The 15,137-nt window shown below is 42.7% G+C and overlaps 1 protein-coding gene across 1 annotated transcript in view; it reads right to left on the bottom strand.

The window, feature by feature from the left end:
• LOC115177194 (mitogen-activated protein kinase kinase kinase 5) overlaps positions 1-14,827 on the bottom strand; it is a 29,457-nt gene extending 14,630 nt beyond the window's left edge. Inside the window, exons 1-13 of the mRNA XM_029737759.1 lie at positions 14,376-14,827; positions 14,047-14,186; positions 13,113-13,300; positions 12,655-12,823; positions 9,345-9,451; positions 8,157-8,327; positions 7,600-7,712; positions 7,037-7,196; positions 3,944-4,094; positions 3,445-3,549; positions 3,004-3,056; positions 1,107-1,202; positions 362-446 (exon numbers count right to left, since the gene is read on the bottom strand). Of these exons, the coding sequence (XP_029593619.1) occupies positions 362-446; positions 1,107-1,202; positions 3,004-3,056; positions 3,445-3,549; positions 3,944-4,094; positions 7,037-7,196; positions 7,600-7,712; positions 8,157-8,327; positions 9,345-9,451; positions 12,655-12,823; positions 13,113-13,300; positions 14,047-14,186; positions 14,376-14,706 (1,869 nt within the window). The 5' untranslated portion in view covers positions 14,707-14,827. The remainder of the gene's footprint in view (positions 1-361; positions 447-1,106; positions 1,203-3,003; positions 3,057-3,444; positions 3,550-3,943; positions 4,095-7,036; positions 7,197-7,599; positions 7,713-8,156; positions 8,328-9,344; positions 9,452-12,654; positions 12,824-13,112; positions 13,301-14,046; positions 14,187-14,375) is intronic.
• Between the last annotated feature and the right edge of the window lie 310 nt (positions 14,828-15,137).

Here is a 15,137-nt window from a genome sequence, read left to right as displayed (position 1 = left end):
ACCAGGAACTTAACACACACAAAAATGAGGGGTCGGGAATACGGTAACCTTAGCACTACTTGGGCAACGGTTAAGGGGAACTTTTCACCTATTGACTCCATCATGACAGGGCATGTTTGTGTACTGGTAGGGTAGAGGGGGGGGGGGGTCAAAAATAGAAAAGCAGCCTCGAGAGGGAGGATTCTACAGCCCTATCGCAATTTGTGTCTCCACAACTCCTTGAATCCTTTCTCCTCAACTCCTTTTCAACCGGATTGGAGGAGAAGGTCCTATGTCTCTCCCCTCAAACCCTGGTTCCCAATGCATTTTCAGAAGGAGGAAAGAAGAGAGGAAATATGAATTGAGAAAGAACCTAGCTGACCTCCAGTAATCCTCCAGTGAGCTCTCTGGGGTACTCCACTGGGGATTCTGCCTGGCTTAGAAGAGAGTTGACCATCTCACAGAACCTGATGGAGAAACAGCACACACAAGAAACTAAATCATATGGAAAGACAGTTCAAATACATGTGAGCATGTCACATATCAGTCAGTCATATATTTATGGACCTCACAAGCAAATCATAGATAAGACCTGCAGAAACGTACACAAACAAATTCAGTACACAGCACTGTTATCAATCTTATATGTCATGAAGTATTAAAGGGGACCTTTTGATTGAAAGGCGAATAACTGGCACTGATTCCACAAATACTACTATGAAAACCACTTCCTACCTTCTCAGAAAGTCTTGGATAACACCTGGAATTTACTGTATCCCAATACACAACACCTAGCTAATAATGTACTGTATTAGCTCACAATGTAAAATGCACATCCCTATCAATCCACCCCGAAAGGGGAGAGAGAAGCAGGCTCTATATTTTCACTATGCCAGAGTAAAATAAACATTAACAGTTGTCATGTCAACACAATCAAATCATGTGATAATGGTTGAAAGAACAGGCCCAATCTGTATGTAGGTTTTGTGAGGAGAATGTGGGGAAGGAATCAATGGTTGTTACACCCCTTCCTGCTAGACAGCTGGGCTAAAGGCTGCTTTTTGGTGTGCGTGCGTGCGTGCGTGAGCGTCTATGTACAAGTATGTTTGTACATGTGTGGGACTCACCCCTTACAGTGCAGCTCGCTGGGAAAGCAGAGTTGGAAGTCATCCGAGTTCTCCAGGACATACAGGAAGCAGCTACGCTCGTCAAACTTGGAAACACTGAACAGGTCAAAAGGTTAAAGAGGGGCATTAAGAGCTATACAACACTTTAAAGCTAACAGCGGCATCCCAATGAAATAACAAGTATTCTCAAAATACCAATGCAGGCAAACAAAGTTAAGGGAATATGAATAAAGACAAGAAAAGCCAACAATAGCACATTCAATATGTGGCTCTCCAATTCAGAGAAGGTCGTTTTCTTTCTATCTAGTTTAAATTGAAATACTGATATGTTTGAAGCCACCAGGTGACAGTAGGCCTGGCGATATGACGATATATATCGTGTGATGATAGACGTTTTTCTATCGTTTACTTCGTTGTGTCGCAAATCACACACTTCACAGCAATATTTTTCGTCAAACGTGCCGTGTGGAAGGAAATTTGCAACACAAACAAACATGGAGGAGAGTGAACGTGACACAGAGCACGGAGACACGGAGCTCGTACCTAAAAGAGGGGCTACTTCGGTCGCATGGACGTGGTTTGGGTATGAAAAGTCTGACACGGACCAGAAAACCGTCCTCTGTAAAATATGCCGCAGGCCGGTCCCGACGACAGGCTCAAACACCACTAACCTCTTTCACCACCTGCGTAAGAATCATGTGAAACAGTGTGGACAGAGTCTACGGATGAGACCCCAAAAAGTACAGTCGAGTGCTCAAAACAAACCCCCGACTCAGACATTGCAAGAGACTTTTGCCCGCGGCACAACATATGGAAAATAATCACGAAGATGGAAGGAGATAACAGCTGCCGTTACAACTTACATCTGCAAAGACACGGCCCAAATTTACACGGTCGAGAAACGGGGTTTTGTGAGTTGGTGCTAACGCTCGACCCAAGGTACCAAATGCAAATTGATATGTGACACGTATTAATGCCAAAATAACATGCAAAACAGGCAAGCCCCTAATAATACTTATTATATATTTTAGGCCTATATTTATTTTGTTCGCAACTACAGTTGAAGTGTTTTCTATTTATCTTTTTAGATTTTATACATTCATATTTTGTTACATGCTTAATTGAAAATTTGCACAAAGCTTCTAAATAAAAGGAGAAAATCAAATATGAGTAAGTATCTTTTATTTGTTGCGTATAAATGTAAATAAGAAATGTAATAAGAAATAGGCCTTTACATGTGGTCATTTTATACCAATTATTTATTCATTGAATTTACAGAAAACGTGCTATATCGTGATATGTATCGTTATCTGGATATGAAATGACCTATATCGGGATATGAGATTTTGGCCATATCGCCCAGCCTTGGGTGACAGTGTTGCAAATATAAACTGAAAGAAAATCAAATCCATCTATCGCCCTGGAGGCAATTCGGTAAGCAAAACAAGGTTAAAGTACACAGTGACCTCCACAGCCAAATAGACACGGACACACACACACATCCAGTCACAGTCTTTTAAAACAACACAGACAAAAACGCCCTGATGGCAGTGGCCAAGTCCACCAGACAGATAAAGTGTTTAGACTCAGTAGACCGCAACCTGGCTTCAAATACTATTTGAAATCCTTTCAAATACTTAAGCTGGGCTTGATTGAGCTTGCCTGGCGCAATGGAACCAATAGAGCAGTCGCAAACCTGCAAACTCCGCCCATCTGGAACTCCAGGCAGGCTAAAGGAAATGCTGAAATATTTAAAATAGTATTTGAACCTAGGTCTGGTAGACTAGCCCTGGTGATGTGTATGGGCTGCAGGTGTGAACACGACACACCCACACATCACAGGGCCAGGAATTTAGCCCAGATATGTTAGCACACACTGTACTGTCCGTTACCGTACCTCACTCCCCGGATTTGCGAGGCTGGGAAAGTCCACTGGGCTTTCTGGCCTTTCTATGGAAGGGAAGACATGGCAGACTGTCAAAATGCTCACTCAACAGTCTAAACACACACAAAGTATGCACGCGCCTGCACACACACACACACACAAAGTATGCACGCGCCTGCACACATCCTCCTTAGACGATTATAGGCATGTCTTCTTTCCCGTCACTGACGTGGTGCCGTTTTGAAAACACTCCACGCCTATTCTGGTTAAACCCACCCTTCTTGAACTACCATTTCCTATGTCTTAACATGTTGAAAACTGTATATGTGTACAGTATAACTCAGTAGTTCAATATCTACAAGGCGGAAGAGGGGTCCGTTTACCTGGTCCCAGATCTGCTTGTCCTGTATGGCCAACTCTTATGGTCATTGTCATGCCAAACATGGTCTGTACCTTCAGGGGTGTGATGTGGTTGAGCCGAACCGTGCAGCTGTCGTCCTCCTCACTCACACACACTATGGTGGGCTGGAGCACTTTGGTCGGCTCCAGGATCAGAACCTGAGGAACGGCAATGGTTAATGGTGATAACCGTTTTTGGCATTAAAAGGTTCCTATTCCAAATACTTTTGCTGCAGAAAGGTACTGTACATTGTCAATGTGACAAACTCTCCCGGTAGGGTGACGCCAAGTGCCAACATCATTAGCAATTATCTGACCATGACCGTGCAGTTAAATGCATGTAAAAGCAAATATTTTTTACTGCGCTGCATTTGAATGCCCAGGACTGTTATATACTAGGCAGAGAGAATCTATTGAGGTCTCACAAAGCAATGTGGGTTTGAGGAACTGGGAGTACTTGGAGCGGTAGTGTCTGACAGAGTGTCTTGGCAACATGCCGCTATGCTCTAACTAAATAAAGCTGAATGTACTGGGAGCTGTGGTGAGGTCTTACTGGGCAGCGGTCAGTGGAAACAGTGGGCTTGCAGGCTTGCAGCATCAGCTCCATCCAGAAGTCCACAGTCTCCTGTTTAGACGGTTTCACCTCCGGGGGCTTGGTAAACTGATGGTACAAGATGAACGTCTCCATGATCGAGCCCACATACCTTAAAAGAAAGATGCGAATAAGCATTTGAATATCAAAATAAAGTTCAAAACATTGACCTTAAGAGGTCATACCGAACTTTTGCTTAGGGGAAAGGGGTCCCCTAAATGGACAGTATCTTTAACATTAAAGGTCCCGCATAGTCAAAATCCTTTTTTTCATCAAATGGACGATATTTGGATGAAACCAAATCAAAGTAGGATGAACAAAGTAGGAAAAATGACTGTTGCTGGTACATTGATCAAGTCTGATCATAAAGGTACTGTTCCCCTCCCTATGTCAAAAACTTGAATTCAGGTGGTGGGATAATTTAGGGTTTCGTGTGACATCACATAAAGCCCTCATTTTAATACACCGATGGTAACGTCTTATTGCCTCATTTAAATAAGTACCGACTCGTAACCATCAGCACAGAAGGTGTGTTTGCAGAGGGGTGTGGTTTACATAGCTAGCTAGTCTATTGGTACTAAAATCTGACTGCAAGGTGACATCAAATTACAGGTTTCTCCTATTCATCAACGGCAAAGATAATTATAGGTTTCCCCTTTTATCTGTGACTGGTGTTTGCTAGTTACTGGCTAGCTAGTTCTTCAGCCAGCATGGAACAAAAGGGGGGGAAGGGTCGTTCAAAACTCAAACGCGGTTGTCATGTCAACATATGTCAGTTCTGCTGCAAAATGCAAGAGAAGAGACATGCCAAACGAGAGATCCTGACATCATTGATAGTCATGGTTTATAAATATGGTCTGGCAGTGAACATACACACACACACTTGAAGTCGGAAGTTTAAATACACTTAGGTTGGAGTCATTAAAACTAGTTTTTCAACCACTCCACAAATTTCTTGTTAACAAACTATAGTTTTGGCAAGTCGGTTAGGACATCTACTTTGTGCATGACACAAGTAATTTTTCCAACAATTGTTTACAGACAGATTATTTAACTTACAACTCGCTGTATCACAATTTCAGTGGGTCAGAAGTTTACATACACTAAGTTGACTGTGCCTTTAAAACAGCTTGGAAAATTCCAGAAAATGATGTCATGGCTTTAGAAGCTTCTGATAGGCTAATTGACATAATTTGAATCAATTGGAGGTGTGGATGTATTTCAAGGCCTACCTTCAAACTCAGTGCCTCTTCGCTTGACATCATGTCAGCCAAGACCTCAGAAAAAAAATTGTAGACCTCCAGAAGTCTGGTTCATCCTTGGGAGCAATTTCCAAACGCCTGACGGTACCACGACCATCTGTACAAACAATAGTATGCAAGTATAAACACCATAGGACCACGCAGCCATCATACCGCTCAGGAAGGAGACGCGTTCTGTCTCCTAGAGATGAATGTTCTTTGGTGCGAAAAATGCTAATCAATCCCAGAACAACAGCAAAGGACCTTGTGAAGATGCAAAAGTACCACTTTGTCCACAGTAAAACGAGTCCTATATCGACATAACCTGAAAGGCCGCTCAGCCAGGAAGAAGCCACTGCTCCAAAACCACCATAAAAAAGCCAGACTACAGTTTGCAACTACACATGGCGACAAAGATCGTATTTTTTGGAGAAATTTCCTCTGGTCTGATGAAACAAAAATAGAACTGTTTGGCCATAATGACCATCATTATGTTTGGAGGAAAAAGGGGGATGCTTGCAAGCCGAAGAACACCATCCCAAACGTGAAGCAGGAGGGTGGCAGCATCATGTTGTGGGGGTGATTTGCTGCAGGAGGAACTGGTGGACTTCACAAAATAGATGGCATCATGAGGGAGGACAATTATGTGGATATATCGAAGCAACATCTCAAGACATCAGTCAGGAAGTTAAAGCTAGGTCTCAAATGGGTCTTCCAAGTGGACAATGACCCCAAGCATACTTCCAAAGTTGTGGCAAAATGGCTTAAGGACAAAGAAGTCAAGGTATTGGAGTGGCCATCACAAAGCCCTGACCTCAATCCTATAGAACATTTGTGGGCAGAACTGAAAAAGTGTGTGCGAGCAAGGAGGCCTACAAACCTGACTGAGTTACACCAGCTCTGTCAGGAGGAATGGACCAAAATTCACCCAACTTATTGTGGAAACTTGTGGAAGGCTACCCGAAACGTTTGACCCAAGTTAAACAATTTAAAGGCAATGCTACCAAATACTAATTGAGTGTATGTAAACTTCTGACCCACTGGGAATGTGATGAAAGAAATAAAAGCTGAAATAAATCACTCTACTATTATTCTGACATTTCACATTCATAAAATAAAGTGGTGATCCTAACTGACCTAAAACAGGGATTTCTTACTTGGATTAAATGTCAGGAATTGTGAAAAACTGAGTTTAAATGTATTTGGCTATAGTGTATGTAAACTTCCAACTTCAACTGTATATATTTTGAGGCATACCCACACCTCACCCTGTCCAGTTTCAACTGAAATTGTCCAAGATGAACTAGCTACAAGATGAACTAGCTAGCTAACTTCATGATCTCACTGCAACACTGCTCATTACATCCAAGTTTCTTGTCATAAGCATTTCAAATAACTGTCAGTCAAGGCGAGCGCCGACCCCACTCAGCCTATTAGCTCCCCGCCCACTCAGCCTGTCTTTTCAGCCTTACTGATAGTTAGACATGAGAGAAAAAGTGCATTTCCTCAAATTTCGAGCATTTTTAAAATCAGGAAAAAATATAAAGGCTTTTACATTTAATCCAGATGACTGTACTGGCCCTTTAACAGGATATTTTGAAATGTGCCCTCTCATCCTGGTTTCTAATAATCTCAATCTCAAAAACCAGGTTCATATAAACATCAGTGTTATTGAGGAATCTGTTAAGAATGATATGCTCATATATTTCACATCAAGAATGCCTGCCTGGTCCCAGATCTGTTTGTGCTGTCTTGAATGTTTGCAGTGACAATGACCATAGGATCTAACAAGATGAACTGTGACTCCTCTCACCACATGGGTGCATTGAGCCGGTAGAGTTTCTCTGAAGCCTCGATGACCTTCCTGTGTTCGTTGGCCAGGATGCTGGCTCCCAGGTAGAAGCCTACGTCCCAGTAGTCCTGCATCTTCTCCAAGCTGCCCTTCCTCCCCAGCAGGCTGCTCAGGGTCACGCCTGGAAACACACACAACAAACACACACACAGACGGGCGCAGACAGACACAGAGGTTAGATAATAATATTCTCACTATTATTCTTTTCTTTTCAGGCTAACAGTATGGCATCGAAATGTAACAAAAGAAAAAGGCATGACACAGAAGCCCAAAAAGAATAACAGTGACATGAATTGATAAATAATGTAGGGGTGTAATTATTTAGTGTCCTTATGCAGGCTGTTAGTAATGATGGTAGTGATTGGCAGGGAGTACGACTGCACCAACAATTAGCCCACATTCCCTGCGGTTGATTACCGGCATGGATAAATAAAACAAGGCAGTTGTAGTTTACTTAAGCACACTAGTTCCCCTTGACAGGCTACTGATTCAGGGCAGTGGAGTGTCGGGGAAGAACAACGTACCTATTTTGCGCAGCTCGATGGAGGTGTCAAATTCGTGACCGGCAGCCATCAAGAGGACAACGTTGTTGATGCCGGAGTGAAGGGTTTGCTCTGTCTCGAAGGCTTTGCCGTACCTGGGGGAGAATTCATGAAGGGAGATTAAAATGGATTCATTAATAAACACATATTGCTGCCTAGTCAATGAGCTGACCTAAGCAATGATTTGTTTAATAACAGCGTATCATATAGTATCAGGTGTGTCAGTTGTCATAAGCCTGACACCAGGTGTCATGACTATTGATGCCATCTGCTATGTCTTAATTCTAACAGTGCTATGAAGCCTTTATGACAGAGGACTCAAGTAAAGTGTAACTGAAAAGGATGGAGGGAACTCAAAGGGATAACATAACATAGACTGATGTAGAGCCCTAGTAAGGAGGACTTGACTGGAGTGAGTGAAGGGATGCTGTGGGTACGGTGTGCATATTAGGACAACCGACAAGTCCGAGTGGCTTTGACACCAACTCCTTGTGACTCTAAGGCTGTACTAATATGGACACTGTAATGGTAGGTCTCACCAGTAGCAGGCCTGGTCTCGACTGCGATGGTCTTTAAAGCCAGAGCTCATGAACATGTCTTTATAGATACGGCCACAGAGGCAGTGCACGTCCGACGCCACCCTGTCACCTGACTCCACAATGGGCAGAATCACCTCCAGGGCCTTGGCACGGTCACCTGGACGATTCCTCCTGAAGGTCAAAGATTAGGAAACATTATGACAGATGGAATCCTCAGAATCAACAGCCTGTGTCGTGCTCAAAGTTAAAGTGTCGGGAAAATGTCTTGAAGAAAATCTGTGTGCTTGCTTCAGCCGTCTAAAATAATAAAGATAGGGGGAAAAAAACAGTACCGTAAATTCCGGACTATAAGCCGCAACTTTTTTCCCAGGCTTTGAACCTCGCGGCTTAAACAATGACGCGGATAATATATGGATTATCCCGCTTTCGATTTTTTTTTCTCTAAAAAAACACATTCTGTGATGTGCTCAGTTTTTTGGCGGCATGAAGCTTTCATTAGACCAATGAAATTGCCGAACGGGTTAAGGTCAAACAACTTTTTTGTTTACTGTTTAGATTAAATCGAGCGCTCTCAAACTTCCCATCATTCTGATTACGGTAGTCATTTTGTCACCCTCATCATGGCAAAGACACGGAGGAATGCATATGATGCAGCTTTCAAGTTAAAGGCGATTGATCTGGCTGTTGGAAAAGGAAATAGAGCTGCTGCATGGGAGCTTGATCTTAATGAGTCGATGATAAGACGTTGGAAACAGCAGCGTGAGGAATTGACTCAGTGCAAAAAGACAACTAAAGCTTACTGCTAATTTTTTATTTTTTGTTACAAGCCGTGTTTCGTTAAAGCCTATTTATTTTTGTTACAAGCCGTGTTTCGTTAAAGCCTGTGTAAAGTTCATTTGTTTCAATGTACCGGTAGGCACCTGCGGCTTATAGACATGTGCGGCTTATTTACGTTCAAAATAAAAAAATGAAAAAAATTCAGTGGGTGCAGCTTATATTCAGGTGCGCTTAATAGTCCGGAAATTACGGTACTGTGCTTTCAGCAAGCCCCCTAATTAAGTGTTAAAATGGGGGTTGGCTTTAACCCATTTAGTGTTGTATATACATTATTTCCTTCTATGATATCATGTGAAAGACTATCGTCAAACAGAATATGTGAGCAATTCACAAGTGGAGGAACAATGGTACCTGTTTAAAGCGAATATGTAGTGAAAATTGATATTCTGCTGGGCAGCCACCAAGCACGTGGGCAAGTTGTTCAGGCTCTCTATCAGTTTGATAATGGCATCGTAGTCCTGAAGTCAGAAAGAGGACTGGATTACAGCAAACACTTTATCAACATTATAATATCATCTCTGATTTCAAAGCATTATAAATTAGGCATAGCTGCAGACACCTTTAATATTTTTTAAATAGACACAAAGTGAAGATCCTCCCTCAAATTGATACATGCATGTAGGGTTGCGCGATGTCAACCTATGTTAAAACGTGATTAAATAGCCATAACAAATGGTGATATAAAATTAATATCCCCTTTATTTGCCAAGCCAAAAATATATACAGTACCAATCAAAAGTTTGGACACAGCTACTCATTCAAGGGATTTTCTTTATTTCTACATTGTAGAATAATAGTGAAGACATCAAAACTATGAAATAACACATATGTAATCATGGAGTAACCAAAAAGGTGCTAAACAAATCAAAATATATTTTAGATTCTTCAAAGTAGCTACCCTTTGCCTTGATGACAGCTTTTCACACTCTTGGCATTCTCTCAACCAGCTTCACCTGGAATGCTTTTCCAACAGTCTTGAAGGAGTTCCCACATATGCTGAGCACCTGTTGGCTGCTTTTCCTTCACTCTGAGGTCCAACTCATCCCAAACCATCTCAATTGGGTTGAGGTCGGGTGATTGTGGAGGCCAGGTCATCTGATATAGCACTCCATCACTCTCATTGGTCAAATAGCCCTTACAGTCTGGAGTTGTGTTGGGTCATTGTCCAGTTGAAAAACAAATGATAGTCCCACTAAGCGCAAAGCAGATGGGATGGCGCATCATGACAAAACGCTGTGGTAGCCATGCTGGTTAAGTGTGCCTTGAATTCTAAATAAATCACAGACAGTGTCAACAGCAAAGCACCCCCACACCATCGCACCACCTCCTCCATGCTTCATGGTGGGAACCACACATGCAGAGATCATCCATTCACCTACTCTTCATCTCAAAGACAATGCGGTTGGAACCAAAAACCTCAAATTCGGCCTCATCAGACCAAAGGACAGATTTCCACCGGTCTGATGTCCATTGCTCGTGTTTCTTGGCCCAAGCAAGTCTATTCTTCTTATTGATGTCCTTTAGTTGTGGTTTCTTTGCAGCTTGAAGGCCTGATTCACACAGTCTCCACTGAACAGTTGATGTTGAGATATGTTTGTTATTTGAACTCTGTGAAGCATTTATTTGGGATGGAATTTCTGAGGCTGGAAACTAATGAACTTATCCTCTGCAGCAGAGGTACCTCTGGGTCTTCCTTTCCTGTGGCGGTCCTCAAGAGAGCCAGTTTCATCATAGCGCTTGATGGTTTTTGAGACAGCACTAGAAGAAACTTTCAAAATTCTTGAAATTTTCCAGATTGACTGACCTTAATGTCTTAAAGTAATGGACTGTCAATTCTCCTTGCTTATTTCAGCTGTTCTTGCAATAATATGGACTTGGTCTTTCACCAAATAGGGCTATCTTCTGTATACTAACCCTACCTTGTCACAACACAACTGATTGACGCAAACACATTAAGGAAAGAAATTCCACAAATTAACAAGGCACACCTGTTAATTGAAATGCATTCCTGATGACTACCTCATGAAGCTGTTTGAGAGAATGCCAAGAGTGTACAAAGCTGTCATCAAGGCAAAGGGTGGCTACTTTGAAGAATCTCAAACATAAAATATATTTTGATTTGTTTAACACTTTTTTGGTTACTACATGATTCCATATGTGTTTTGACTGGTACTGTATATTTGTTTACATTTTAAATAATACGTAGTTATAAAATGGACACTAAAAAGCCTGCTAAAACATATTTTAGTAGCCTATTCCTCTCTGTTGGAGCTGTGGCATAAAATAAGTGTGTGTCTGTGTGTGCCGACATATATTATGGGTTGTAAATCATGAAGGGCCCGGCTGCAGAGCACGTAACTCTGCTGTCCCCAGAACTGGATAATTATTCAATGATTTGCATTTTTGCCTAATCTTCCTCTCTTATTAGGCATAGGCTTCTATATATTGTAGGTAGGTTCTGTACATCGCTAATAATAGGCTATTGAAGTAGGACTACTCTACACATTTCTTTCATAAGCTTTGCTCAGCTGTAAGTTTCCTTTTAACTTCTCATTAGATTTTCCCATCAAACTATTGTTTGCACAATAGTTTGATGGGCAACAATAAGGCTATATGCCCATTGAGAATGAAAAAATAAATCTTTCTGAAAGGACATTTTGCGCTGCTTTGGTGAAAATCTTAACTGTCTACATTGTTCTTTTGCATTCTGTAAATTCTTTGTAACATATTTATTGAAATAGGTTATGCAGGCTATAGCAAAGAAATAGGCCACTTGGCATGGCTCTGCTGTGGGCTGCCCAGTCAGCTCTTTACTCCGTGGAGCCAATCAGGTTGAAACAGGCTATACATTGTCTGTCACATCACGATGTCATCACCATCAGCGATGGCTGTCAATCCTCTTCGATATCCGATATTATCGTAATATCACCCAACCCTAAAAGTTCTTGCCTACAACTGAGACCCCTGATAAGATGAGCTTATTTTTACTTAGAATGACCATGGAGGCCTGCCATCTAATCAGTGTTAGCATTCAATCCCCTTTATATTGGTCTTTGTGTTCGCAGAGAAAGAGCATTAATGTTTCATGAAGGTAGTCAACCAAACACAGGCAACCATCACGCAGACTGTAGATCCGCCACACTAACACACAGGTTTTAAAGGTAGATTCGGCGATGCATGACGTAAACTGCAGAGTTGGGCCAATTTCCACACCAACTAAAAGTATGAGGCACGAGGCTAAACTTCTCAGCTATTTTGGTCCCGCAGCTAATCACACTGCAGCAGTTACTCTGTGAATGAACTGTCTTGCGTCACGCTCATCTGCAACGTGTGGTTCATTCGTCTGCTCGTGGTAACGTCACAACGCCGATTCTCAGTTTAAAACACCACAAAAGCATTCCACAGTCATAAAAGTGAGCCCATGCCAAAAAATCTACTGCCCAAACACAACAGCCACCATAACATAAACAAGGGCAGTCTTGACACTGGCAAACACAGAACCACTGAGCCCTGGGTCGTGTTCATTAGGCACCAAATGGTAGGGACTACCTGGACTTGTCCGATAAGAAGCGCTCGTTTCCATTTTCCATTACACAAAGCTTTGCTACAGTGTAGCCTAATAAACATGACCCAGGTCCCTCGCTCCCATAGCTAAGCCCACCTGGACATCCCGGTACGACAGCAGTAGGTTCATGATGATGTCTGGGCTGAGCAGCTCCACCGTGTCAAGGCGCTTCTGGATGCGGCCCAGCTCCTGACTCAAATCCTGGCCACTGAAGCGCTCCCGGGCCGTGCGGATCTCATGCCGGATGGACTCCCGGAAGTACTCACTAATAAGAGAGTCAGTTGTACCCTTACACTTAACCCCTGAAAATGCTTGTGATCCAGGGGCATATATTATATATAACACAAATGACTGATAATAGCTCATGTCTAACTGAAAGACATTTGCAGTTGGGCAGTCTAGACATTTCCAAGCTTATTTGCTGCTATTCTCCCACCCAACCAAGCTATCAAACCAAGCAGATTGGTTGAGCAAGAAAAACGAAGTGAAAGACACAATGAGGGAGTCATAAGGGAATAACTATACATGCAGCGTGGGTCGCATGACATGCTGACCTGGCATGAACGTGCACATTGTCCAGCAGTTGGATGAGCCTCTCTACCAGTGGGGTGAGGAGGGGTTCTAGTTGGAAGCTTGGCTGCATCAGTTCTTTGATGCCGTTTAAGAGGGTCGCATCGCAGGCAAACACCTTGCCCTGTGGCAACACTACATACGGGATGAACGTGTAGCTCCCACACTGCTCCTGAGGGAAGACACACATATGAGCATTAACATACAAGCTCTCACACACAAGCGTTACCTATACGCAGCATACATAAACATTACGACCAAACCCCAGCACACTATTAGCAAACAGAAACATATACAATATTCACGTTGGAACCACTGTATTAACGCGTGTTCAAATATTAGGAAAGGTTTTTGCTTAATCCCCATCTCTGCAAAATCTTTATAAATATAAATGAGGTGATGAACACTGTTCCATTGTCATATGCCTGCTTGAGGACTTATGACAATGGAGTACTGACCTTGCTACCTTATCCAGACCAGAGTGGTATCATGCTCTAATAGTGGCGCTGCTTTAAACACACATATCTACTAAACACACACATCCGCTTGATAGGCCTAAGGAAATCCATTGACCTATAAACCCATAAAAGGCTGCAATTCAACCTTTGTTCAACAATCCTGAGAAAACAACCTTAGGATCAACCTATATCAGAGAAATCTGGGCTAAAAAAAGTCACAAATCTTTATAAAAAAAAAAGTACAGCAGTAGTTATTGGCAATATTATGCAACTGGTGGTACTATTGTTGTGGCAATAGAAGGGACATCTTTATGGCACTGTAGCCTACTTTTTCCAAAATGTCACACCCTAAAATCTGTTTACAACCCAATTTCCCCCCAAAGTGAGCTGGCAAAAGGCCCACTTGGTCACTTCCTCAATCATTTAATAATTGTAAACTCTCACGATGCCCTGGGTGTACCTTGAGTGCTTGCAGGTCACTGTCCTGTTTGTAACAATACAGGATGATGTTATTGGTCATGCTGAAGCTCTCTCTTACGCCCAGGTGATAGAAGAGTGACTGCTGGCAGCAAGTGTCACTAATTTCCACAACTGCCACATCTGTCAAAAGAGAAGGGTCAAATTGGGTGTCGAAATACGAAAACACCCGTGCAGCGCAGGTACACACTTAAAATACCTGTGTGTGCAGAACACACTCACACACTAACTTTTTGGCCAAAAACAATTTTGAAGAATGAAGTAGTGTGGTGTGGCAAATGCCTTGCTGCCAGTCGACATGACTATACTTGCCTGCATTGTAGAAGATATCAAGAACGTCAGTCGTCCCAAGCGATATCCTCTCGAAAGGAATGGTTTTGAACACCGCGTGCGTGTCCGCGCAGGCTTCTTTCACAGACTTCAGTGTCAGGTTCTCTTCTGTCGGTGGCAGGGATGCATCTTCAACGATAATGTATGCAACAGCAACAGCCCTAGTCCGGCTCCGGGGTGACATAATGTGCTTATTCGAGGTGCTGAGATCAATAGCCAAAGGGTCCTGCCATAAACTTCCAGCTGATACCCAAACAGGATCCTTTCTCTTGACCTCGTGCAGGCTCATACGTCTGCGTTCGGTGGTATACATTTTCCCAAATATTCAAGAACGCATATTCCAGTGTGTCATAGACAGTGCGGCTCTGTCCCTGTAAATTCCCCAGGTGCGTCTCGTCTCGACCCGTCTCCAGTGACATTCCGCGAACTGTTCCCTACACGCCTTCAACCCCTCCCATATCCCCGGCTGCGAACTCGCCCAATGTCTACACGCAAACTTCAAAACACAGGACACATTACAATATGGAAATAAAAAAACTTCTTTATCATTGGTGTAGCAAGTGTTCATGTGCACCTGAACATCGCATCCACTTTGGTATTTTATTAGGATTCCCATTAGCTGTTGCAAAAGCAGCAGCTACTCTTCCTGGGGTCCACACAAACATAATGCAGAACATCAATAGACAAGAAAAGCTCAAGGACAGAACTACATAAAACATTTTTAAAAGGCATATGTAGCCTACA

The sequence above is a fragment of the Salmo trutta genome, chromosome 37 (genome assembly GCF_901001165.1).
Source record: "Salmo trutta chromosome 37, fSalTru1.1, whole genome shotgun sequence".
NCBI lineage: Eukaryota > Metazoa > Chordata > Actinopteri > Salmoniformes > Salmonidae > Salmo > Salmo trutta.
This window is presented reverse-complemented; position numbering and strand designations above follow the sequence as displayed.